The 27,282-nt window shown below is 33.3% G+C and overlaps 2 protein-coding genes across 5 annotated transcripts; one reads left to right on the forward strand and one right to left on the reverse strand.

The window, feature by feature from the left end:
• Positions 1-251: 251 nt before the first annotated feature.
• Positions 252-6,767, reverse strand: LOC136785976 (ataxin-10). Of its 4 annotated transcripts, XR_010824736.1 has the most exons (7): positions 6,037-6,767; positions 5,442-5,962; positions 4,327-4,580; positions 2,384-2,447; positions 2,088-2,291; positions 1,056-1,887; positions 253-967 (listed from the first exon to the last, which is right to left on the reverse strand). XR_010824736.1 is itself a non-coding variant. In XM_066747367.1 (5 exons), exons 1-5 carry the CDS (start codon positions 6,606-6,608, stop codon positions 2,167-2,169), a joined length of 1,536 nt encoding a protein of 511 aa, XP_066603464.1. In that variant the 5' UTR covers positions 6,609-6,767; the 3' UTR covers positions 252-2,166. The 4 variants fall into 4 exon arrangements, 2 of the variants coding, with proteins under 2 accessions (XP_066603464.1, XP_066603465.1); XR_010824735.1 differs by having other exon boundaries at positions 1,056-2,291; XM_066747367.1 differs by having other exon boundaries at positions 252-2,291.
• Positions 6,768-22,885: 16,118 nt separating this feature from the next.
• Positions 22,886-24,394, forward strand: LOC136784161 (uncharacterized). Its single transcript, XM_066744678.1, has one exon. It carries the CDS (start codon positions 22,886-22,888, stop codon positions 24,392-24,394), a length of 1,509 nt encoding a protein of 502 aa, XP_066600775.1.
• Positions 24,395-27,282: the final 2,888 nt, after the last annotated feature.

Consider the following 27,282-nt stretch of genomic DNA (forward strand, 5'->3'; position numbering starts at 1 on the left):
TCGCAGAAAGACATTTTCGCAGAAAAACGCTAACTTCAGGTCAAGAAAATTAATCCGCAGAGAGGCCCAGACCGCTCGTACCGACATTTCAATCTCCAACAATTAGCAATACTTATACTGTCATTTAAAGTATTATAAATACTATTTACTTCTTTATCATACGTTAAACATATATGTATATAGAATTAAGTTATTATTATAACAAGTAGAATCTACATTTTTACATGGATCTGATATGTTACATATAAATAGTAATAAAAAAAAACACAAATATTTTCAGATATTATTTATTTTATATCATTAATATACCTATGCTATTGTCATCTTCTATTTATTGTTCTATTTCATAAATCTAAAGAAAAAAATCAATATTAATTCAGTTACTTTGTACAATATCCTTGTCAAAGGATTACAAAAATATACCTTAAACTTATATCACTTTAAACATAATTGCTTTCTGTAATATCAGCTTATCATTTTTATATATTTTAAAATTATAATTATTTTAGATAATAGTTATTGCCACTTCAATTACGTCAATGTCCGTTCGCCGTTGGCATGTTAATAATACTCAAGCGAGCAGCATATGCCCGTGGGAGTGAAGCAAGGTGGTGGGGGAAAATGGCTGGCCGCCATCTATGATTGTTGATATATATAGCACATAATAACGTATATATATCATATATATGTTATATTCTAGATTCCACAATCCCGTGAACCAAACCAAACCATTCCATTGTGGACTCAACAATCCCGTGACCGAAGACAAAACCATTCATTAACGTGCGACATCAGCGACATCGTATTTGTTAAAATATCTTCGAAATAGACAGAACTAAACCGCGGGAGAAAAACGGAACGATGAAACAATTTAAACTTCCAAACCTTTTTCCTACTTTGATTCCGGTGTATGTGCATCCCAGTTGCCGCCAATTGTTAATTATTTATAATTATTTCATTTTCTGATCTGCAATTTGAAACATTCAAATGTAACAATGTACAGTATTTCATATTTAATCTTTAAAAATAAAAATGGAAAAATATACTTCACTTACCTTTACCTGCTGGCTCAACCATATTTTTTTAAAATTGTAGGATTTAGCAGTTTGAGAGTAACAAAGTAATAAAGCACGTAATGAACAATGGATTACCAGAAACATACCGGACCATGAACCACAAAGTTCCGTGATATTAATTTTGTCTTCAGTCACGGGATTGTGGAGTCCAAAATATAACATATATATATATGTTATTATGTGCTATATTTATCAACAATCATAGATGGCGGCCAGCCATTTTACCCCCATCCTTCGGCTTCACATTTATAGGACGAAACAAGCCATATGCTCCCTCCAGGTACTTCGTACCTCCATGGTAATACCCCAATGCGGTAGCCAAATCTCTGATCAGTCTGATTACCAACCCTCTGAATCTCCTGATCGGAGCGGATCGAGCTTACGCGGAAGCCTCTGATCCATCTAGTAATTTTTTTTCAACGTTGCATTCCTGCGGCTAGGTTGGATCGTGATCTGGATCGGATCATGAACGTAAACGTCCTTCACCACTTTGATCACAGATTAATATTATTTTATATAACAGGAACCGGAGGACTGTACATTCAATTAACAGTTGAATACCTTATATCAATACTTCAATATATATCGTCCACTTCGGTATCGACTCGAAAGTATTCGATACTTTAGAAAAGAGTATTGATATCCCTAGGTATCGGCATCAAAAGGCCATCTCTAGACGTAACACTAACAAAGCAAAATGTCGGACAGCTTCTTCCCCTCATGTCTCACCTTTCAGCCCCCTCGCCCATAGTGGGACCTTACGTTCTCTCCAGGTACTTCGTATGTACCTCCATGTCCTCCATGGTAAAACCTGACCGAGAGCATAGTGTTATTATATGCATATACACCACTACCTATTCTCATTTTGATGCAATTGTATTAACTGCAGTCGTGTCCCATTATTAATGCACGTAAGCCACAAGTACCGAGAATGTATACTTTACATAACACAAATTATTAAGTTTCAATAGTTGCATCTTACTTGCGGTAATAATGGAACACAGTCTGTACCTCTTTATCAATGAAAATACAATCCTGTTTACTTATTATGTATCAAAGAATAAATGCCTATTATTTGTAAACAATTACTTCATATAACATTACTTAATGCTTCTTCAACAGTTTTCAATTTTTTAGCTGCCTTTACAATTTTTTGATTTTCCGTATTTCCTTCACACAGATTTCGAAGAGAAAGTATGGACCACTCCATTATAACTGTATATAAATAAAAATAGTTATAGATTTAAGGCAAACATATGTTGAACAATTTAAATTAAATTAATTGTTTCTCTTATTTAAAAGGATACATGGATTTCTAGCGTCTATATTGCAGCAATCTAATATGAGTTGAATTACTTCAAGTTCTCTTAACTAAAAGAAAATAATTATTTTATCTTGCTGAGTATATTATAAGTCAAATGCACTAATGCTTTTTATATTTTTGAATTAATATTTAGTTTAAACTGGCTAGTATAATGTTTATTGTTCAGGGTTAATAGTCCCTTGACTGTAGAGACGAAAATGACTAAATGAGTTGCTTTTGTGTTGGGAAGAAATGTTTTTGAATTCTTTGGTGTTATAATAAAAGCTATTCAAGTCGCTGAATTTGAAATTACTTAAAACCAAAATTCAGAAATTTAAAATGTAGATGAGTCCAATAAGGCGAAACAAAAATTTGAAAGTCATGGGATGTTTGTAGCATCTATTTTTTTAGGAATTTTATGTTTGTTGAATCCGAATCTGATATTAGAAATTGTAAATTCATAATATCAAATAAATATGTTAAAAATAGTTACTTTCATGAAAATAAAAGAATGTTCATGTTATTTATATTGATGAATCGAATTTTTGGTATATACATTTTTTAGTTCATCAAAATATAATACAAGTTTAGAAAAATCAATTCTATATATTACTACTAACGAGTCCGATGCTACGTAACATGTGGACGTGGCAATTTAAAAATCTATTTTTTTCCAATTTAATGAATAAGTAATGTTAAATTTCCAAATTTTGAGGATTAATTGGAATTTAACGATCCTAACAATATACATACTTTTGCTTAAATTTCAAAAATTTTACTGTTTTCATTATACACTTTTTGTTAAGTGATCTATACTGGTGGCATGATATTTTCATGTTAATGTAACTGTCCTCCACAGACAAGGGTATAAATAGCAGTTTTTCTTGTTATTCAAATTATTTCTTTATACAAAATTATTTCTGATTAAATTACAAATGAGAGTGAACTATGCTATTTTGAAAGATCAGTTTAAAAAGAGTAAAAAAGCTATAGTTAATATTATTAACAAAAAGCATATTGTAATTCACTTCTTTAAAAAACTTATATTAGTGGAAATTTAACAGAAGTATTTCCAGGAAATTAATACTTTTAGGATGCTGGCACATTTGAGTGATACATTGAGGAAGAAATTACTATTACTATTGTTGTTCTTATTACATTAGCACTTCAAACCAAAGATGAAAAATAATGGGCTAGAAATAACCCACAATAGTTTAAAAAAATTGTAACTGTTTATTCTACAATGTATTAAATTTTTTAAACGTTGACTATCATACGTATACAATGAAAATAATTTTATGGCAATCATTATTGAATATTTTTAAGTATCTCTTGTACTATATTTTTTCACATTCTTATAGATAATACAGTATTCTTCAACTATGATTTAAAAAATATTTTCTTCAATATATAGCAGTCAATGGTAACCATGATAGCAAAATTGGTCATTTGATGCCTTTGTAATTAGAAATATGCTGATTTTTTTAAAATAGTAATCAATTTTGCCACAAGGAACATATCTAGAGTATATAAACTATTAAAAGATAAATGGTTAGATGTAAATTTTTTCATTCTTTTAATTTAATATATTGCCAATAGTGGAATAAATTGAAAAAAACATACATAACATTGTAAACAACAATTTAAGGGCTTTAAAATAACGCATCACTTGACCCCTTTATATTAAAGATTTTATGAATATCACACACTGCTAGATAAATTGATGTTCTGAAGTTAGAGCAAAACTAGAAATAAGTTTCTCCCTCAACATATCACTTAGTATATCCAAGCTTTCCAATGCCCTATCCTATACAATTAGTCTTTTTTTATTGCCTATACTTTTTCATATTTCTGTCTTCATCCCTTATATAAGTCAGAATTATAAAAAATACATAAAGTATAAAGAGCAAAGGCAAACAAAACTGACCTTTAGTTCACAATACTTACAAGATTTTGAGCAAATTCATTCTTATATGAGAGGTTTCCTATAAGACGCATCAATGCAGCTTTAAAGCCAAATCCAGGATGATTTTCAAAATCATTATATTTTTGTAGATCTGTTTGATATGAATCATTGTTACAATGAATATTTTTGTTAAGGTGATATGCTTTTGTAACAGATACTATGTCACTTAGTTTTTGGACAGGAGTAAAAAAATTACTACTCTGTTTACCTATTGTGTGTAATGATTTTAGTAGATCTGAAAAATTTTTAATTTATCACAAATTAAATTAAGCCATACTGGGAATTTTCTAATAGCAGCATAAAAAATTGATTTAATTCACTATAACACTTATACGTTTATTATATATTATTATATTTAAAATAGTTTTTAACCATTGATTAACAATCACTTTTTTAGTTTTATCTTGAGACAATTGGGGTGGCCAGTACCAAACTTTCAGTTTACATAATCCTATATGTTACATATATTTATTTTTTAACTTTACTTGAAAAAATGGCTAAACTTTTATAGAAAAATTGTGGCCCTCTACAAATTAATAAATCACTGTTCATAATAAATATAATCTTTAATCAAATAATGTCACTTACAACATTTAACCCTCAACCTGAACACTATAATATTCTGGCACTGCACACTGTGGGAGATTGTAGGAAATTGAATTATGTGTGATTCGGCTAACTTTACTCTGTACTGTAACATAATAATTGTACACTAAACTATAGCTGAAGCATACACAATTCAATTTCCCATTGTGTACATACACAGGGTTCACAAATTTTTTTACTCATCCTTCTATTAAAACATTGTCAAAATTTAATTAAACTATAAAGTAAATAATACTTCTATTTTTTGATTCCAATGTAAATTTTATGACAGATTAAAGGATATATTATACATCAAAATTTAAGTGATAATATACATTTTGCTAATTTTTTTCTAGATACAGAAATAACCCAGTATAAAAGCAGAGGGTTAATAATAAATTAACCAATATATAATAATATTGTGTTATAGTTACAGATGAGATAAAATCTTTTATATGCAACTGTTAGAAAAGTTTCCATTAGACAAAATAAATTAAGTATTATGACTTACAAACAGTGTTTATCAGCAAAGATTTATTTGTTTGTATATAATTACTTTGTTCATGTTCATCTGATGAAATAAGACCCAGTATATCTAAAAGAATTATAATTTCAACAGGCTCCATGTCATTTAAGTATAAATTATAAGTTTTTAATATTGTATCACATTTTTCACAAAACTTAATGCATAGAAACTCAACCATGTGCCGTGATATCAATCTATTTAGCTGACTTTTTTCATTTTTATAAATACAGTCATTGACTTCGCTAAAAATGATCTCTAGTGTATATAATTTATTTTCTGAGGAAAGCTTATCATAAATATTATGTAAGTCTATTGATTGATACATTAAAATCAATAATGTATCTTTAGCTGCTGTTTGTCCCAATTTAATAAGTTTAAATAGTGGAACACAAAAGTTTAGTCTTTCATCATAATTAATATAATTTGATGGTAATCTTTTTAGTGCGTTATGTATAAAAACACACGAGGCTTTAGCTAGGGAAGTCTGATTTGAGTCAATAAACGTTCTATAAAATAAAAAATGATCAAAATTAAATAATGTTTTATAAATACATAACAAAGTATTAAATCAAGAACTTACATTATGGCTTCTTTTAAAGCACTTTCTTTTAAAAAACTAGGGGCATTAAATTCAGAAAAAAATTTAATATCATCAAATGCAAATGCTATGAGATTGCTTAAGAATTGAATATTTAATCTAACTAAATTATGTTCAGTTTTACAATCAATGTTTTCTAAATTTTTATATAATAAAATGTGATCTGAAGCCCAAGTAGCAACACCACCATAAGGGAAGAAAGAGCCCTTTTGACCCAAGTAACCTTCCTTTTTCAAACTTAGTTCAGTGCTAAATTCACTCAATTTTAAATACAGTTCACGGTTGTATTTATCCTTGCTGCTACTAATGTTGCATTTAATATATGTAAATCCTTTATAACAAGAATTTCCTAAACATTTTAATAAAAGAACTTGTACATTTTCTGGGATATCGTAATTACTTACTAATATTTCAGACACTTTAGCTATTATCATGAATGTATTATATTCTTTAGGAGCATCAATAAATAAATTTGGTTTCAAATATTCAATCATATGACTCCAGTTATTCTCAGATGAATCAAACTTTAGTTGTGACAGCAAATGCAAATCCATGACGAAAGACGAAATACACACGTGAATTATAATTTTTCTTTCCTTTGAGTTAAACCAGGTTAAACTGGGTTAAACTTTCTTTCTTTCTTTCTTTGATTGGTTTCCGCTACTGACTGCTACTGACTAGAGTGCTGACCACTGCTGACCAGCGTTGCCTACTCCGCCATTTTGAATTATGCTACGCTGTACAGCAGAGAAGTGTATAGTACTTTCGGTACTACCCAAGGGGCGCGTTCCGTTATTTACTGTGAGTACTTAAAGTAAAATTAATACCGTTCCGCTTATAGCTTACAGTATACTCATAAGTTGCTGCAAGAGTTCTAGGGAATATTCATGACGTCACGAACTTACTAGCACTTCCTACTGTAACCAGAGATGAAACGGGAGATTGCTCATGCGAGGTCCCGAGGCAATCCCTACCGGTAGGCGGCGCTGGTGTTGGCAAACGCGTGTCTCAGGTCCATCTAACCCCTAACGCCATCTATCGGAAGAGACCACGAAGCACGAGCGTTAAGCTTAGAATAGGGTAAAACATATATGCATTGTTGCCAGAAAGCGGAATAAAGAGAGAGCGGAGATATTTTCTCGGACCTCTCTGTCTTTCTCGCTGTTAGCTTCTAGCAGAAGAGTCGAGGCAAAATCTTTCCGTTTCGCTTTGTCGAAAATCTACCAATATTCGATGTCATTTATATTTGCAGGCCAATGCCTTTATACATGATTTTTTCAGCATATTTATTTATCAGCATTGACTTATTTAAATCAATAATAAATTAAGGAAATGCGTATTTGATATATAATAATTATTTTAACTATAATTTCATCGTTATATTTCGCTTATTTCCGTAAAATCTGCATTTCTTTAGTTTATTATTGATTATTGTAAGTCAATGGCAATTAAAAAAAATTTAATCTTAAAAAAAAAGAAAAATAGCGATCAGGAATCGAACCCGGACCCACGAATCGCCACGCGATTACCTTACCGCCTAGACCACGAGGCTTCTTCAGTGCACCGTAAACAGATAGTCTTTTTAAGGGCTTGAAATCTTCTATTGAAACATAAATAAACGAAGAACCGACATCTTTATTCATTATTATTCTATGATAATGGTACACAAATTAAAGAATAATTATATAATGTAGATTTTCAAAAGCTTTTCCAATAACCAAGAACGGAAACTGCGAGCGTTGATTATTTATCTTCGTTCTTGGCTATTGGAAAAGCTTTTGAAAACTATTCAAAATATAATTATTCCTTAATTTGTGTACCATTATGACAGAATAATAATGAATAAAGCTGTCGGTTGCTCGTTTATTTATATGGTTTAAAAGAAGATTTCAAGCCCTTAAAAAGACTATCTGTTTACGGTGCTCTGAAGAAGCCTCGTGGTCTAGGCGGTAAGGTAATCGCGTGGCGATTCGTGGGTCCGGGTTCGATTCCTGATCGCTATTTTTCTTTTTTTTTTAAGATTAAATTTTTTTTAATTGCCATTGACTTACAATAATCAATAATAAACTAAAGAAATGCAGATTTTACGGAAATAAGCGAAATATAACGATGAAATTATAGTTAAAATAATTATTATATATCAAATACGCATTTCCTTAATTTATTATTGATTTAAATAAGTCAATGCTGATAAATAAATATGCTGAAAAAATCATGTATAAAGGCATTGGCCTGCAAATATAAATGACATCGATTATTGGTAGATTTTCGGCAAAGCGAAACGGAAAGATTTTGCCTCGACTCTTCTGCTAGAAGCTAACAGCGAGAAAGACAGAGAGGTCCGAGAAAATATCTCCGCTCTCTCTTTATTCCGCTTTCTGGCAACAATGCATATATGTTTTACCCTATTCTAAGCTTAACGCTCGTGCTTCGTGGTCTCTTCCGATAGATGGCGTTAGGGGTTAGATGGACCTGAGACACGCGTTTGCCAACACCAGCGCCGCCTACCGGTAGGGATTGCCTCGGGACCTCGCATGAGCAATCTCCCGTTTCATCTCTGCTGTAACTACTGTAGCTTTCGAGGTGAGGCAGTTAGAGTAAACTTTGAAGATGGGTTTTAAATGAGTGTAAAATGGCGGTAACAATGAATCCTATGAAGGAGAATGTCATTTTAATAGACAAATTTGAAAATCAATACGCAGTTTATGTTAGTCCTGCAGAGATTTTGAAAGCCAAAACAGGTATTTAAATAATTATTATTAATTAATTTTATTTAACGTAATAAATATGTATTAAACTTTTCATGATTTTAAAGTCATGTAAGATATATGCTCTTATATTTGTTACAAATAATAAATTTTCATAATATTTATGTTTTTTAATAGATACTCAATATTACGAATCAATATTAGCTGTGGCGAAAAATAATTTCGAAATTCAAAGTATGAATGAAGATGAATATGAAGCTGACAACGCTGGTAATCCTGAAGGTAAAGAAAGCCGGTACTTCTATAGATTTCTATTTATTAAAGCTTAACTGTTTATGTACTTCTCTGTTTATAGATAACGAAATAATATTACAAACAGGAACAAATAATGCCCATATTCAAAATATTGATGTTATGCAAGAAAATAGAAATGACAGCAATGATTCATCTGTTATTGAGAGTAAGGCTTTAATATATTAATTAATCCATATAATATATTAATATTTCTAATTTTATACATTTGGTGAAGGTAATATCAACAGCAATAATTTTAATAAGAATGATCATTATATTTGGTCTGAGTCAGAAACCTTATTACTAATAAGTATTTATAAAGAACATAAAGATACCCATAAAGGGTCCATGAAAAGTTTATGGAATAACATTTCTGTTAAAATGATGGAAAAGGGATGTAAAATAAGTAGTGAAAAATGTTGCAGTAAAATTCAAGCTTTAAAAAGACAGTATAAAAATGTTATTGATCACAACAAGACCTCTGGAGAGTCTCGCAAAAAATGGAAATATTTTGAGGTAAATAGAAATGTTTTCGCTTATGAAATAATAGACATTTCATTTAAAATTTTTTTTATGAGTAATACTCTCTATTTTGACAATGTAATCATAAAACCAATATATTGTTCCATAAACCTTAAAGTCCATACTTGTTTAGCTCTAGTGTTATAATATAATTGTTATGTGTACTTTCAGTAGTACATTTTGCTGTGAAAGAAGGAAGAAATATTTGTAAAGAAAGAAAGAGAGAGAGAGAGAGAGAGAGAGAGGGCTGAAAAATATTCTACTGATTTGTTTTAACATAAATTTTTAAAATTCAGGTCTTACAAGAAATATTTCATAAACAGCCCTGGGTAGAACCACTAAGTGTCGCTGGATCATCTGTTGTTGATAATAATACTACAAAAGAAAGTAATAAACTTTTTTTAATACTATAATCCTTTATACCACATGATATTAAGGTTAATTCTGTATGATTTAATTTCCAGAACCAATTAAGAGAAGAAAAACTAATTTAGTAGAAAGTTTATTAGAAGAAAAGAAAATAAAAAGAAAAAATACTGAAAGAATGCATTATGAAAAAATGAAGAGATTTGACAGCATAGAAAAGTTATTGAGCAAGCTAATTGAACGTGAGAGAACATAGCATTAAGATTTATAAGATTGTTTTTAAGAAGGCCAAAGATATTCAGACTATTTATTAATATTAGGAAATTGATGTTCTTATAAAGTGATATTAATACAATTATGATACTATATTAACAAAATTACATATATATAGTAATAGTTTATAAACAATTGTAGTTACCAATTTAACTAAATAATAGTTTGCTACTATAATTATAACGAGTATATTAAGAGAGAGTTATACATAAATACATATTTCCTTGAAATATGCATAAAAACGTGCATTTACAAGTTCGCTGTTCTAAATAAGAATTGTTAATACTATTATAGGAGTGTAAAAAATTGTTTTTAAAAGCTTGACATTTGTCATAAGACGATCCTAAAGTACCATTAATCTTTCGTTATATATATGTTAAGTAAATTGCAAAGTTTATCTCAAAAAGTATACTTATTAATGTTAAGATTTATTATAACCAGTTATAATGTTACTACTTTTGTTATTTTAAATAAAATAACTTTTAATGAAGTGCACACACAGGAAATATTACATTTTTATAATAACATATATTATTTTGCAGTTTTTTCAATAATATTTACAAAAGAGCTCAACATAAATAACATACATGTATAAATGTAATTTGCAGAAATCAATCACTATAGATACCAGGGTCATCTTTATTATCATTTATATGATTTGGCATTTGGTGAAGTATTTGATTATATTTATGATAAATAAAAATTTCAGCTTTATGAAAATTTATAAAATTATAAGTTATAATAAGCATATGAATAAAAATAGAAGGAGATATATTTAAACAACAAATAGATATATTTAATGAATGCAAAATTTACCTTAAAATTTTATTTACAAAAATTTAAGTACAGTCACGGTTATCTGTTTAATTTTCTGTAGCAGTAGGCTTTGTCATAATATAAAATCATAATTTACAATAAATGTCACCTTTTTGATCATTCGCGTCTTTTATATAATATTTTACACAAATAAAATTAATTGTTTAAAAGAAACATTATCTCGTTACGCTTAATGATCCCTTCTTGCTTCAAAGAATTATCAAATCCAGTGTTATCACTATTCTCAATGCTATCACTACACTCTCTTATAACTAAATTAATATCTATTTCGTCATTTTGTAAAACACAAATATTATGTAGAATGCAACATGCTACTACGTAACGTGGAATTAAATCTGTCCGTGTCATAGGAAGCGTATCAAGGATACTTCTCCATCTTCCTTTTAAATGTCCAATTGATCTTTCTACAATCATTCTCGCAGAAGAATGTATAGCATTGTAATTTATTTGTGCTTCTGTTAAATGTCCATTATTTTTAAATGGTACCATTATGTAATTACAGATGGAATAAGCTGCATCACCTAATATATGGCCATTGTCAGGGAAATTATTTTCATTCAGCAGTTTAGGGAATCCGGATAGTTTAAATACCCGCATGTCGTGAACTGAGCCCACTTGTCCGCAATAAACGTGGGTAAACTTTAAATTTTTATCACAGACAACCTGATGCATAAAATATATATGAAAACAAAGCTTATAGTTGTTCCATATATAATTAATTTCACATAATACACATTATATAGTATCTAATGCCTTATATCTAGCCGCATGTACAATGACCGTCAGAAATGCCGTCCCTTGATGCGTTTAGGAACCGCATTTTAGGATCCTTCACTGTTTACTCTATTCTGCTAGACGGAGATAGGGGAATGGAACGCGATAACTATAGTAGTTAATTTATCTCGCTCTAAATGTGTGAGTGCGAGAGAGAGAGCTTTATACGGCATAGCAGGGCAAGCCAGGCGTCCCGAGGCTTATTTCTATCTGTGCCATTGCCTATGGCTATCTCTCTCGCTCGGTAAGAATCATTCGTCCGTCCTTGTTTAGGTCAGTTCTACGCCAATGGATACTCTCTAAAGAAGATTTTCTCAGGCGACACCATTGAAGACTGCGATTACAGCGGGGATTTTAAAATACTGTGCACCTGTCACTGTCAAACGTCAGTATGAAAGATTATTGTCGCTTACAGCGTTTGGTGCAATTAACATTATAAGTCTGGATTATTATGTGATATTCTGTAATGCACATATATATATACATATGTTAATTTACTTTTAATTTTTTAAACCAATAAGTTATTGGCATTATAGAAGAAACTCATTTAAATATAAGAATATACTGGTTTCCACTTATGTAACTTTTCTTGTAAATATAACATAATTTTAATTAATAAAATTCACTCGTTTATTAATCAGACTAAGAAGAGTTATTTCTTTTAAATTTTAACATGTCTAGAATAATATCCTAAACTTGCACACTTAACTAATTATTATTAGAGAAATATTTTTATAATCGTTACACATTGATAATAATATATCTCAATATCCTTCAGTTTAAAATATCATTTACATTGAAGAAATCTTGATCAATGGTCATGAAGAGTTCGTGGCTCAATGGCTAGGTCGCTTGCCTCGAAGATTAGTTAAAGCGCTTTTGTCGGTGGTTCGAGTCCCGCGGGAGATATTTTTTTTTTTCGTTTTAAAAGCATTATTATCTTTTCTTTTTGTTAATTATTTGGAAGCATTGCTACTGCCTCCAAAAATATTTTTGCAAACCTTAAAATATACAATGTTATATTTATGCTTTTTTTGTAATCTAATCCATATGAGCAGGAGCTCGCTTCTTCGGCATTTGTTTTGATCGGAAGTGCATGTAAACAAACCACTGAATAGCTTGTTTCTTTTTGATAAACTGTTTCATTGCAGTCTAGGTGGTTAGAGCTCGCGCATCGCTATTAGTTTTCGCGTATAATGGCACCGAATATCGAAGTTTGGTTGAGGGGGCGAATTGTAGGCCTTTGGGAGGCTGGAAAATCTAATTTAGAAATTGCAGCGCTTACAGGTGTTTCGGTGAAAACCGTTCGCCGGTGGATTACCGCTTTTCAGCGCGGCGGTGGTAACGCATTGCGTGATCACCGTGCAAATAATCATAGACCTGCTGGTTCACAACCGGTAGAGGACCAACTCCTAGTGGACTACATTTCGCGAGACTCCTTCGGGAACGTAGTTGACGGAATTGTTGAGAAGGGATTTCCTTTATCCGAACGATCGGGTAGGCGGCGACTTAACGCGGCCGGCATTAATTGCTATCGTCCAGCCCGCAAGATTACTCTTAATCCTCAGCACCGAGAACAAAGATTCGCGTTTGCATTAGAAAATTTAGCGACCAGTCGTGAAACGTGGGAAACGGTGATCTGGACCGATGAAAAGGTTTTTGTATCATCCGTTGACCGACGTTTTCTTCACGTCTGTAGTGGGATTCTGTAACTCTTAGCGACAACTTTCGGTATCGTTAAGTCCAGTTACCGACAGAAATCGCTAAGTGCGATTCTGTAACTCAGAGTCAGCGATGATTGTCGCTTGTAATGTCGGTACTGTCGGTAACCTACCGAATCCTACCGAATCCTACCGAATAAACGTACCTTTCCTTTTTAGGAAAACTCTCAGTTCAATCTTAGTTAAGCGACGGAGTTACGAACAATTGAAGTTAATATAAATTGTACTAAACCGAATCATTTAGCTGAGAATTGATATTTCACTGAGTCTTTTATTGAAAGGAAAACTAATAATATCGTTATAACTTAACAACGACCGAGATAGATGTCGCTAGAGGTTCAACGGTACTAATATAAAATTTATCCGACGAATAACTTTAATAAACATTTGCTTTTCCTTGCACGCATTCCACCAAAAACTCACAATGCTCGTAATAAATAATATATACCACATCAACTATTATATTGTGAGTGTTTTTGGCCTCAAGTGGGTCAAACCCCTTAACGACAACTGTCGGTATCGCTAACTACCGACAGTTATCGCTTGCGCTAACGAATGAGCGATTCTGTAACTTTAGTTTTACGACAATAGTCGGTGCAACTCATATTTGTACGATAACGATAAAATTCGTTAAGGTTCTAGGGAAGTTGGTAATATTGGTGTATTTAATACCAACCGAAATAGGAATTTTTATGTTACTTGACTATATCAATTTTGACTATAGCAATTCTTACTATAGCAAAATTATCATATTTTATTTAAAAGAAGTATTAAAACGTAAGTATATTTTAATTAAAAAAAGTATTAAAAATTAATGTTTTAACATTTATTTGAGTCAGACAATGTACAGTTAGTGCCTGTGTGCTATAGTTAAATAATACAATTAATTCTATATTTTAGAGAAAACCTCTGCATATATACATATATATATATATATATATATATATAGTTATTTTTAAATATAAAAATTGGAAAAATATTAAATTTTATTTCCTATGATTTTTACTGTAAGCCTTAATTTATAAAGAAAATTTATTGTAAGTACTTTTTTGTGATATCTAAATATTAATTTAAGAAATATTTGTGACATTTATTATATTTACTTTCTCGGTAAACTTCTACCGACGCCTATCACAGTCGTCGTTAAGTTAACGATAGAATTCGTTAGCGACCGCCATTTTTAACGACAATTATCGAAAACTTTGTGTTACAGAATCGCTCTTAGCGATATCTCTCGGTAACTCGATTCAATTACCGAAAGTTGTCGATAACTAGTTACTGAATCCATATAGACGGAAGTTACAGAATCGCTCTTTTCGTTACTGCAAGCGACAACTATCGGTAGTTAGCGATACCGACAATCATCGCTGGGAAGTTACAGAATCCTAGCACTGGAGGCCCAGCGATTCTCGGATGAACCCCGAATACGTCGTTCAGAGTGATCGCTCTGGACGAATCACGTGTGCGTTTGGGGGTGGGTGTCAGGAGGCACGATAGGTGAATTGGTTGAGGTTCCTCCTAAGATGTCTTCTGTAGACTACATTACGATCCTTGAAGAGGTGCTTCTTCCAAGTGTTCGTGCTGTGTATTCTGCCGAAGATATGCCAATAATCCATGTAGTGCAGGATAATTCTGCAGTTCACACTTCACACGCCACTCGTGATTGGTTAGGGGATCATCCGGAAATCCAACTGGTCCAGTGGCCGGCCAAGAGTCCGGATTTAAATATTATAGAAAACGTTTGGGCGAGAATGACCAAAAAATGGGTCGCGCCAAGGGAGAGGACGAAAGCAGCAGTGCTTGAGAATGCAAGAGCTGTGTGGGACGGCCTACGGCATGAACCACAGTTTCTTGAAAACTTAATTGAATCGATTCCAAATCGACTCAATCAAGTTATTGACCGGCGCGGATATTGGACTGACTACTAGACGAACTGACGTTACGTAGGACATACAATTTTGACAAAAATTAGGAAGCTCTAGCCGTGTCTGACTAACTGCCCTTTTCAGGGCAAAATAAACTTTTCAAAATATGTTTGGAAGCAGTAGCAATGCTTCCAAATAATTAACAAAAAAAAAGATAGTAATGCTTTTAAAACGAAAAAAAAAAAATATCTCCCGCGGGATTCGAACCACCGACAAAAGCGCTCTAACTAATTTTCGAGGCAAGCGACCTAGCCACTGAGCCACGAACTCTTCATGACCATTGATCAAGATTTCTTCAATGTAAATGATATTTTAAACTGAAGGATATTGAGATATATTATTATCAATGTGTAACGATTATAAAAATATTTCTCTAATAATAATTAGTTAAGTGTGTGCGTTTAGGATATTATTCTATACATGTTAAAATTTAAAAGAAATAACTCTTCTTAGTCTGATTAATAAACGAGTGAATTTTATTAATTAAAATTATGTTATATTTACAAGAAAAGTTACATAAGTGGAAACCAGTATATTCTTATATTTAAATGAGTTTCTTCTATAATGCCAATAACTTATTGGTTTAAAAAAATTAAAAGTAAATTAACATATGTATATATATATGTGCATTACAGAATATCACATAATAATCCAGACTTATAATGTTAATTGCACCAAACGCTGTAAGCGACAATAATCTTTCATACTGACGTTTGACAGTGACAGGTGCACAGTATTTTAAAATCCCCGCTGTAATCGCAGTCTTCAATGGTGTCGCCTGAGAAAATCTTATTTAGAGAGTATCCATTGGCGTAGAACTGGCCTAAATAAGGACGGACGAATGATTCTTACCGAGCGAGAGAGATAGCCATAGGCAATGGCACAGATAGAAATAAGCCTCGGGACGCCTGGCTTGCCCTGCTATGCCGTATAAAGCTCTCTCTCTCGCACTCACACATTTAGAGCGAGATAGACGAACTACTATAGTTATCGCGTTCAATTCCCCTCTCTCCGCCTAGCAGAATAGAGTATACAGTGAAGGATCCTAAAACGCAGTTCCTAAACGCATCAAGGGACGCCATTTCTGCCGGTCATTGTACACTGGTCGCCATGTATGGCTTACCCCTAATATGTTGATGCGTTTAGGAGCAACTCTATAACTATGCCAGATTTTGAAATTACCCCGCCTACCTCACCTATGTACCTTAATGGAAGAAATTGGGGGTATTGAGAGGAACTGTCGAAAGAGTGACAACCAGTTGTCTCCTGATTTTGTTAAAAAGTGTGTGATTTTAATATGATTTTTTATTCCAAGTATCATATGCATATTAGTCTAAGAGCTGGCTACATGGCGAGCAACATGCCTCGGTGCAAGCAAAATTTTACCTGGAAAAGGTTCGATTGTCACCGGCAAAGCGAAAGCCCGACCGTCAGAAGGCACACTGGAAGCTATATGCGTGGGCGCGCGATCAAACTTGTAAATTTTCCGACAAAAAAAACTGACGATTGGCAAGGCTGAAAATTTGCACAGGTATCGAGGAGAATGAGAAATAGCAGGGAAAAAATTGTCAGAAGAGCAAGTGGAAGCTAAAGGGTTGTCAGAAGCTGCTAAAGTTGCGAAAAATGTCGGAAAACTTACATGTTAAGGAAAACTTCTGACAATTTGCATTTGTATTGTTTAAGTATAGAATATAGTGCGTGCAAAGTGTCAGAAGCCAAAGTGGAAGAGATCACGAGAAATTCGGGGGTAAAGTCCAAGAGCGTCTTTCGGCGCGTGGCAGCGGACCGATCGCTTTTCTCTTCATTTTCACATCGTACATGATTTAGAGCACTTCTGACAATTAATATGAATATTCGTAGAGAGTTGAAGGAACTATCATTAAAATGTCAGAAGTCAATTGAGAAGAAATCATAAATTTAATTAACTATACTTATCGTTACGTCGGCAATATTTTGAGTGATTGTAATATCTTTAATATAAGCATATTAAAATAATGAAATATAAGTGAAAAAAAAATGTCTACATTTTCGAGTTCGAAAACTATGAAATAGAGGAAGAGAAAGTTTTATGAGCGGGCTATATTAGAAGAGAGATGGATCTCAGCTCTCAATGTCGTTTGGCCGTTGACCTGCGTTTCAGGTATACAAACCGAGGGTCGCTGTACAGTATTTTTCACACTGGCAAAGTAATGATGTAGCCCCTTTTATAGGAAATAAAACTATTGTATTAAACTATATACATTGTTACTCGTACAGCGTCGTTAATGGTAATGTTGTTCGAACGCTGAAATACGATTTTTTTTGTCCTTCGCATGAAGAGGCTGATACTAAAATTGTTTATCATGCGTCTAAAATAAATTCAGATTGTAATGTTGTGGTGAAGTGCTCTGATACAGATATTGTTGTAATTATGTTAGGTAATTTGCACAAAATAACAGCGAAAATTTATATTGAATGTGGAGTCTCCAATAGTCGTCATATTATAGATGTAAATGCGCTTCATACACTTTTAGGTTTAGATCTATGCAAAGCTTTGCCAGGATTTCACGCGTTGACCGGTTGCGATTATAATCCTGCATTCTTTAGGAAAGGCAAACAGCGTCCATTTAAAATCCTCGGGAAAAAAGAGGAATTTCAGAAGGCATTTGCTAGCTTAGGAGATACGTCGATCGATACTACCGAAATATTTTTAAAAATAGAATCATTCGTTTGCAGTATGTATGGATTTGAGTCAATTAAAAAAATCGATAACGTCAGGTTTCAAATGTTCCTCCGTAATTATAAAATAAAAAATACGGACGAAGCTTTCTTAAAAAAAAACTTTAAAAACTTCGACTCTTCCTGCTTGCCACCTTGCTACACCGAACTTCAACAACAGATAAGAAGAGCACACTATATTGCACACTTGTGGAATAACGCTACATTATCGGATCCAATCCAATTCGAGCCAGCAACGTCGGGATGGACTTTAACTGAAAATAAATACGATTTCCTGTGGTTTGAAGGCCCACAGTTGCCCCCATCGGTGAAGGATATCATTTTGGATAATGACGATTCGGAAGGTAATATTCAATTCGCAACTCTTACCTGCATACATGATTTATTTCATTTACTAAACTATTTATTATTTTCAGTTGATAACGAGGAGTCCGAATATGATAGCGATGAAGATCCTGAATGTGAAGAGAATGTGCAAGATACTGATTACGAAACCGATTGATAATTTCAAAATTGAATTGTTTGTAAATAAAATTAATTTTTAAAATTTCTTATAAACATGTATATCTTCTCAATTGACTTCTGACATTTTAATGATAGTTCCTTCAACCCTCTACGAATATTCATATTAATTGTCAGAAGTGCTCTAAATCATGTACGATGTGAAAATGAAGAGAAAAGCGATCGGTCCGCTGGGCGCTGCGCCGCGCGCCGAAAGACGCTCTTGGACTTTACCCCCGAATTTCTCGTGATCTCTTCCACTTTGGCTTCTGACACTTTGCACGCACTTTATTCTATACTTAAACAATACAAATGCAAATTGTCAGAAGTTTTCCTTAACATGTAAATTTTCCGACATTTTTCGCAACTTTAGCAGCTTCTGACAACCCTTTAGCTTCCACTTGCTCTTCTGACAATTTTTTCCCTGCTATTTCTCATTCTCCTCGATACCTGTGCAAATTTTCAGCCTTGCCAATCGTCAGTTTTTTTTGTCGGAAAATTTACAAGTTTGATCGCGCGCCCACGCATATAGCTTCCAGTGCGCCTTCTGACGGTCGGGATTTCGCTTTGCCGGTGACAATCGAGCCTTTTCCAGGTAAAATTTTGCTTGCACCGAGGCATGTTGCTCGCCATGTAGCCAGCTCTCCGTCTATATCATTTTCACATAAATTCAATTGAAATTATTGGTATAATTTTTGAACGATGAAAGTGAATTACAGTTTATTTAACAACATTCTTTATTATGTATCTGTAATTATATTAAATAATAAGTATTATATATATATCGTTACAAAATGTTTAATTACTCATGTAACAATACATTATAAAATATTTGGTCTAATGGATTATTATATATTTATGGCGCTTAATTATAGGATAGTAAATATTAATATAATATTATATAACATTTAATCTTGCAAGACAATACTGAAAGGTGTTCTTTGTAGTTTAGAATCATATTAGAAAAGTATAAACACACTTAACTGTCTTATTCTTTGGATAGACGTTTTTTTTTTTTAGACAGGGGAAATGCTCATGCACACCAGCAAATCTGCAAATCAATTACAGACTACTGATAGTGTGGGACTTATCTATTCCAGACACCTACCCACTAAAACCCCTCAAAGCATGTTGGTGGTACTGGTCAGGAGCTATTAAATAATCAGTCCAGTATCCCTGCCTATCCAACACTTGATTAAGCCTATTCGGGATGGAGGCTGTTAAGTTGCGCAAAAAGTCGGGCTCGTACCGCAGTTTTTCCCATACGTTTCGAGCATTCTCTAGCACCGTCTCTCTTGTTCTGTGTGCTGGCGCTGCCCACTAACTGGTCATTTTTGCCCACACATTCTCAATCAGGTTGAGGTCTGAACTTTTAGCAGGCCATTGCACCAATTCGATTTCCGGGTGCTCTTCGAACCACTGCCGAGTCTCGTGAGAAGTGTACACTGCGCTGTTGTCTTGCACCAACCTAATTACGGGAACTTCGTCCTCTGGATAAACTGCTCTTACTGACGGCAGTAATATATCTTCCAGGATGGATACATATTCCCTGGAACACATTCGGGGGGAAATTTCTACTAATTCCTCGACAATGTCACCTGAAATCCACCCCCAGCAGCCACAAGTTATGCGTCCACTGCGGTCCCGTTGAACCACATATTTCGGGTCAAGCCGCGTATCATCCGGCCGCCATACGTGACATTGCTGCTCGACGGTGGAAACGAATACTTTCTCGTCAGTCCATATGGTGGTTCTCCAGTCTTCAATCGGGGTAGAAAAATGCTCCAGAGCGAAACCCATCCGCTGTTCTCGGTAATGAGCAGTTAGCGAGATTTTTTTAGCAGAGCGATAGCAATGAATTCCTAGAAAAAATGTGCAAATTATAGCGATATATCAACAATACTGTTGAATTATACCTATCATTTTGTAAGAATTTAGAAACGATAAAGAATACCTGCTGTATTCATTCGACGTCTCGCCGTGGTGTTTGACAAAGGGAAATTCGTCTCCTGAATGGCATCAGCTATATTACCAAACGGATTTTCGCTTAGGTAATCCACTAAGGCTTGGTCCTCCTGCTCATTTGATAATTTTGGACCACTATTATTCTTCCTATGGTCTTTCAATGCCGCATCCCCACCGCCTTGAAACTTTTTAACCCAAAGACGGACCGTTTGCTTCGAAATTCCCAAAGCAGTGGCAATTTGTCCGGTGGTTTTACCACTCTCCCACTGACCGATAATTCTCCCCCTCATAGATTCACTAATATTAGGAGCCATTAATATTATGCAATTTTCGAGGTTTAAACAAGGAATCACTTTTCGCGAGTTTTTACACAAAACGATGATAATGCAATGTGAAACTAGATGTTTATTTGTTTCCTAGAGACAAAACAAATGAAAGATATAAAACTAATAATAATACCCGCAAAAATTTCAAGCAAAACAAAGAAATATTTAGTTTCACATTGCATTATTATCGTTTTTTGTTAAAAGTCCCGAAAAGTGATTCCTTGTTTAACCCGCCAATAGGCGCGTGCTTTTTTTTACATAGATAGACGCGTGGGGTGCCATGCACATACAATTTGTTTTTCGTTATTTTACGTAAAATATTTACGAATTCAGATTTATTTTTTAATAAATAACATCTATGTGACGTTCCCTTGTTATACGATAGCAGTTGAATGCCTTTAAGTTATTTATATTAATTAAACGCTAATACTTGTAAGTGACTGCACAAATATTTCGCTAATTTATCGATAGATTTCTATTCTTGGGGTGCTTTGGACACTCCGCGCGCCAATTGACGGGTTAATCCTAGAAAATTGCATTATAATAATAGATCCTGGTATTAGTGAATCTATGAGGAGGAGAATTATCGGTCATTGGGAGAGTTGTAAAACCACCGGATAAATTGCCACTGTTTTGGGAATTTTTAAGCAAACGGTCCGTCTTTGGGTTAGAAAGTTTCAAAGCGGTAGGGATGATTGTTACATGAGTAATTAAATATTTTGTAACGATATATATATAATACTTATTATTTAATATAATTACAGATACATAATAAAGAATGTTGTTAAATAAACTGTAATTCACTTTCATCGTTCAAAAATTATACCAATAATTTCAATTGAATTTATGTGAAAATGATATGCATATGACAGTTGGAACAAAAAATCATATTAAAATCATACACTTTTTAACAAAATCAGGAGACAACTGGTTGTCACTCTTTTGACAGTTCCCCTCAATACCCCCAATTTCTTCCATTAAGGTACATAGGTGAGGTAGGCGGGGTAATTTCAAAATCTGGCATAGTTACAGAGTTGCTCCTAAACGCATCAACATATTAGGGGTGAGCCATACATGGCGACCAGTGTACACGAGACTTTTGACAGGTTCAAGGTTGTAGCAAGCTTATTGGTGGCCCTTTTGGGTTCTAATTGAACACATAAACAGTATAATATTCATTATTGGTTTCAATATATAATTTTTATATCTAATAAGACTACAAAGCTGTACTTTTTCTATTCCTAGTTTTTGGCCAGTTCTTTTGACTGACGTAATACCATTGTGGTCCTTTTACACCAATAAATCTTCATGAAACCAGGAAACGATACCTTTATGTAATTATCGCTCTATAGAATTATAAATATTTATATTAATTAAAAGATAATTTTAAATTACATAACACCTTTAAGAGTTTAATAAAATTCACTTTCAACAAATTAAACTTTTTTTCATTTATCACACCGCTTCAAAATTAATTATAAAGCACTGCCCTATATAATTCTTATACAAAACCGGCAACTTCCATTTTTTTTACATGTTAACATAACAATATCTACAGTTTTAATTTAATTAAAAACACACAAAATCAAGGTTTAATTTATTTTATTCAGTAATAACATTTCATTACATTTTGTCAGCTACAAATCGTAGTGATAATTATTAAATACATTACTTCACCAATTGTTAACACATGCTTTGCATTTAACATTGTTAAAAAGATATTAATGTAAACAAATGGACCTGTCAAAAGTCTCGTGTACTACCCATTTGGCAAAAATCTGATTCTATGAAAAATGACGTCATTATACCTAATAATCACTACTGCCAACCCAAATTTCCATGTTCAGATTTTTACTCGCTATGTTGTACACTGGCTTTCATCGATTCTGCTCCTGGGGTAAATGGCGGGCAGAAGTATCGTGCGCAAACTAGCACATACTAGCAGTATACGAGAAATTGAACATATTTATCTACAGTTTGTGCCGTCTGATCGTCGTTCTATTCCACCAAAAATAGCTCTGAACAGCTTTGACAAGTCCGCCATGTTGGAAGATACTACGCTGTATAGTTTGTTGGCGAGAATTGAATATACCACCAGAGTTGCCAAGTGTAGTACTTTCGGTACTACCGTAGTACCAGAAGCCTTTTCGCGTGAAACTATTGAAATTCCTACGAATTTGAAGTTAGCTGATCCTCAGTTTCATATTCCTAAGAATGTAGATCTCCTTATTGGATCAGGTACCTCCATTTCATTGTTATCCATCGGGCAATTAAATTTATCAAAAGACGGTAACGATTTGTTTTTACAAAAGACTTCATTGGGGTGGTGCGTAGTAGGCAGTAATCCATTCCAGAGCAATGAATGGAAGACGTCATGCCAGTTGATCAAAATGAATAAACAATCGAGGGTTAAGACAAAAAAAAGAGAGTGCGAGATGTTATCGAACGATCGAGAATGTGAAATACATTACAAACTAAATACCACACGGAATTCTAAAGGACGATACATCGTACGATTACCCTTCAAGACAAATAGATCAAATTTAGGAAATTCTTATTCGATAGCTTTGCGACGATTTCATAATTTATTAAGAAGATTTGAAAATGGTCCAATTTTGGCCGAGGAATACAAACAAGTTATGCAAGAATACATTGATGTTGGTCACATGTCCTTGACGAAGGTTGAAACTAATGATAGCTATTATTTGCCTCATCACGCTGTTATTAAAAAAAATAGTTTAACTACGAAAGTGAGAGTAGTTTTCGATGCTTCATCTAAAACGGACAAGGGAATATCGTTAAACGATGTTTTGCTTACTAGACCAACGATACAAGACAAGCTTTTTGAACATATCTTGCGCATTCGTTTTCATAAATATATTGTTACAGCCGACATAGAGAAGATGTACAAACAAATTCTGATAGATCCCCGAGATAGACGCTATCAACGAATATTATGGTTGCATCAGAATAAGGTTGAGACGTTCGAATTGAACACAGTAACCTTTGGAATTTCGTCTGCACCTTTTCTGGCAATTCGAACATTAAAACAATTAGCTGATGATGAAGGTCATAAATTTCCTTTCGCGGCAGAAATATTGAGGAGAGATTTATACGTAGATGACCTTTTAACAGGAGCAGATTCGATAGATGAAATCATTCGATTGAGAGATGAATTGATCGAATTGTTAAAATTCGGAGGGTTTAATATTCGAAAATGGTCATCCAATCATCCACAGGCTGTTAGATTTCCCAATGAAAAGATGACTGATATTGAATTTTTAAAGGACGACTCTCCTGTTAAGAAAACGTTAGGAGTGCTATGGGATGCAACGAATGACCAATTCTTGTACACTGTCAAGACAATAGATTTAAAAAAAAAACGAAAAGAACTAGTTTGTCAGAAATAGCAAAAATATTTGATCCATTAGGTTTAATGGGTCCTATAATTTTTACAGTGAAAATATTAATGCAGGAATATTGGAGATTGAAGGTTTCCTGGGATGAATCAGTTAATATGTCTTTATTTAATAAATGGATAACATTTGCAGAACAACTAAACTTATTGGATAACATGTCTGTTCAACGATATTTATTCATAAATAAGGCCACTAATTTCGAACTTCACGGATTTTGTGATGCCAGTAAGTTAGGTTATGGAGCTTGTCTGTAAATTAAGTTAAGTGATAATGAAAATAAATCAAAGGTACAGTTACTTTGTTCAAAATCAAGAGTAGCGCCGTTAAAGAAAATTAGCATACCAAAAATGGAGTTAAACGGAGCCGTATTGCTTGTTAGTTTATTTAAGGAAGTTAGAAATGTTTTTAAATTTCAGCCAAGTAAAATAATTTTTTGGTGTGATTCGACCATAGTACTATACTGGTTGAAGAAATCTCCAAATATTTTGAAGGTTTATGAAGCGAATCGCGTAATAAAGGTTCAAGAATTGGACGGCATTGTCGAATAGAAACATGTAAGATCAAATAATAATCCTGCTGATTGTTTATCTAGAGGGCAAGCTCCTAATGAGCTTCGAAAAAATAAATTATGGTCAAGGGCCCTCTTTGGCTGCAAAAGGATGAACATTCTTGGCCTACTTCTGTACCAATTGAATTTAAAAATCCTCCAGGGTTAAAAAATACAATTTGTTTAGTTGCTCAATTAAAACAAAATGAAATTTTTTCACGAGTTTCATAGTATTCCCGTTTAATTAGAATAGTCGCGTATTGCTATCGTTTTTTGAAGTCTAATAATTTCAGGGGGGAATTATCGGTTGAAGAAATCAATTCAACAGAGAAAAAAATCTTGAAACTTTTTCAGTCTACAAATTTTTCATGTGAAATAAAGCAGTTAAATAAAAATAAAACAACAAAAGGAACGAAATTGGAAGCTTTTGATCCTTTTCTTAATGAAGACGGTTTGCTTTGTGTAGGAGGAAGATTAAGAAATTCGAATATATCTGTTTCGCAAAGACATTCGATTTTATTACCTTCTCGGAATCATGTAACTGACTTGATTATCAGAGAAACTCATGAAAAACATTATCATGCGGGAATACAATCAACTATATATGCCACGCGATATCGATTCTGGATATTAGATGGAAGAAATCAAGTACGTAAAATTATACGTAATTGTGTTAGATGTATTAGGCATAGAGCGAAGCCAGTCGCGTACAAAATGGGTGATCTACCTAAATCACGAGTAGAAACGTCTACACCATTCTATAGGAGCGTCCAGACCAAGCGCGCCACGCCGCGCAAAACGCTCGCTGCGCTTAAAAACAAAAAAAATCGCAATAGCGCGCCGATTACAGCACGCGCGATCCGTTCGTTGAAAAACAAAAAAGTTTTTGCAGTGCGCGCGAATGCATGTTGCGATCTTCTTCAAACATAATTTTTTAGGACATCTATTGAACTGAGTAGCACAATTAACCTTCGTTACTAATTTCATTTACTTCATCGTTAGTCTAGTTGACAGAATCATAATTAACAATATAAATAGATAAAAAAAATGATATCTAATGCTGTATTTACTGAATCAAATAAATCGCTGAATAAAAATAAAACCAATTGTCACATATGTATACGAGAACTTGTTTAAACATAAATATATATAAAGAGAGAGAGAGAGAGAGAGAGAGAGAGAGAGAGAATTTTGCGATTTATGCCTGGTTCCACAAGTCTTGTTTAAACTGGATTAAGTTAATTTTGCTGCATTTTATGTCACATAGAATATAACATAATTAACTTAATCCATTTTAAACAAGGCTTGTGAAACCGGACCTTAGAGCGTTGGAGACTACATGACAATTAAAGAAATTCTTTGAGGTATAGCCTGAAGACTGTAATTTTGTATTTGGTAAGACCCTAAAATTGATAAAAATGATACGAATTTTTAGAAACGTTTACATATGCTAGTGAAAGATTAACATTAATTCTTCTCTCTCGTCCCTTAGCTACTGGGAATCCGTACACTAAGCTCTCGTATTATTGTAAAACATAGAAGCAAAGTAATTTTGAAATTGTATTTGATTTTTTTTCAGGTACTATTAGAAGCAATAGAGAAATATAGAAAGAACACTATGTGTAGGATATTGGCTTTCTTTTTGCACACACTCCGTATTTGTTATAAATGTCAGAGGGGTGGTTCAATAATCTTCACACACACGCACAAGATTCACTCTGAATACTCTGGAAGTCTTTATTTTCTACAAAACCCTTACAACACTCTTAAAGATGATACGGTATATATCGCAAACGCGGTCCGTTCTCGTCACCTGTCGCGGACAGATTATTTTTCGCGCTCGACGTCGCTCGCGCTAAGGGGGGGGAACAGTCCCGTCGCTCGCAGCGCCACATCGTCGTTACGTGCGATCGACAAAGCTATTCTTACACTCCCTCCCTTTGTCGATTGCAAATTTACTCGAACAAATGTTATATGCATAAACTATAAACTATTTTAAAACTAAGGAACAAAAATTACATTAGCAACGAAAAGCATTTAACTATTAAGTACAAAAGTAAATCTAGAATTTAGTTAAATAAGATATCTATTTTGTTTTTCTTGGTTGATTGATTCGATCTTCTTTTCCTTGCATAAAGTCCGCTCATTAGTATTCTGTAAACATAAAATCATATAACTATTAGTTTCATGTAGAAATTTGCGTGAACCTCTGAATGATTTTAACTCATAACTTTCAGTCTCATATTACTGATTAGATCTCTTAGACAAGTAAACTCTTTCTCAGCTAAGGGTTTTGTCATGATATCAGCTAGATTCTCTTTGGTGGGTATCC

Source organism: Prorops nasuta, unplaced genomic scaffold (genome assembly GCF_024137725.1).
Source record: "Prorops nasuta isolate Cenicafe-Biocafe unplaced genomic scaffold, Cenicafe_Pnas_1.2 PNAS00003, whole genome shotgun sequence".
NCBI classification, from domain to species: Eukaryota; Metazoa; Arthropoda; class Insecta; order Hymenoptera; family Bethylidae; genus Prorops; species Prorops nasuta.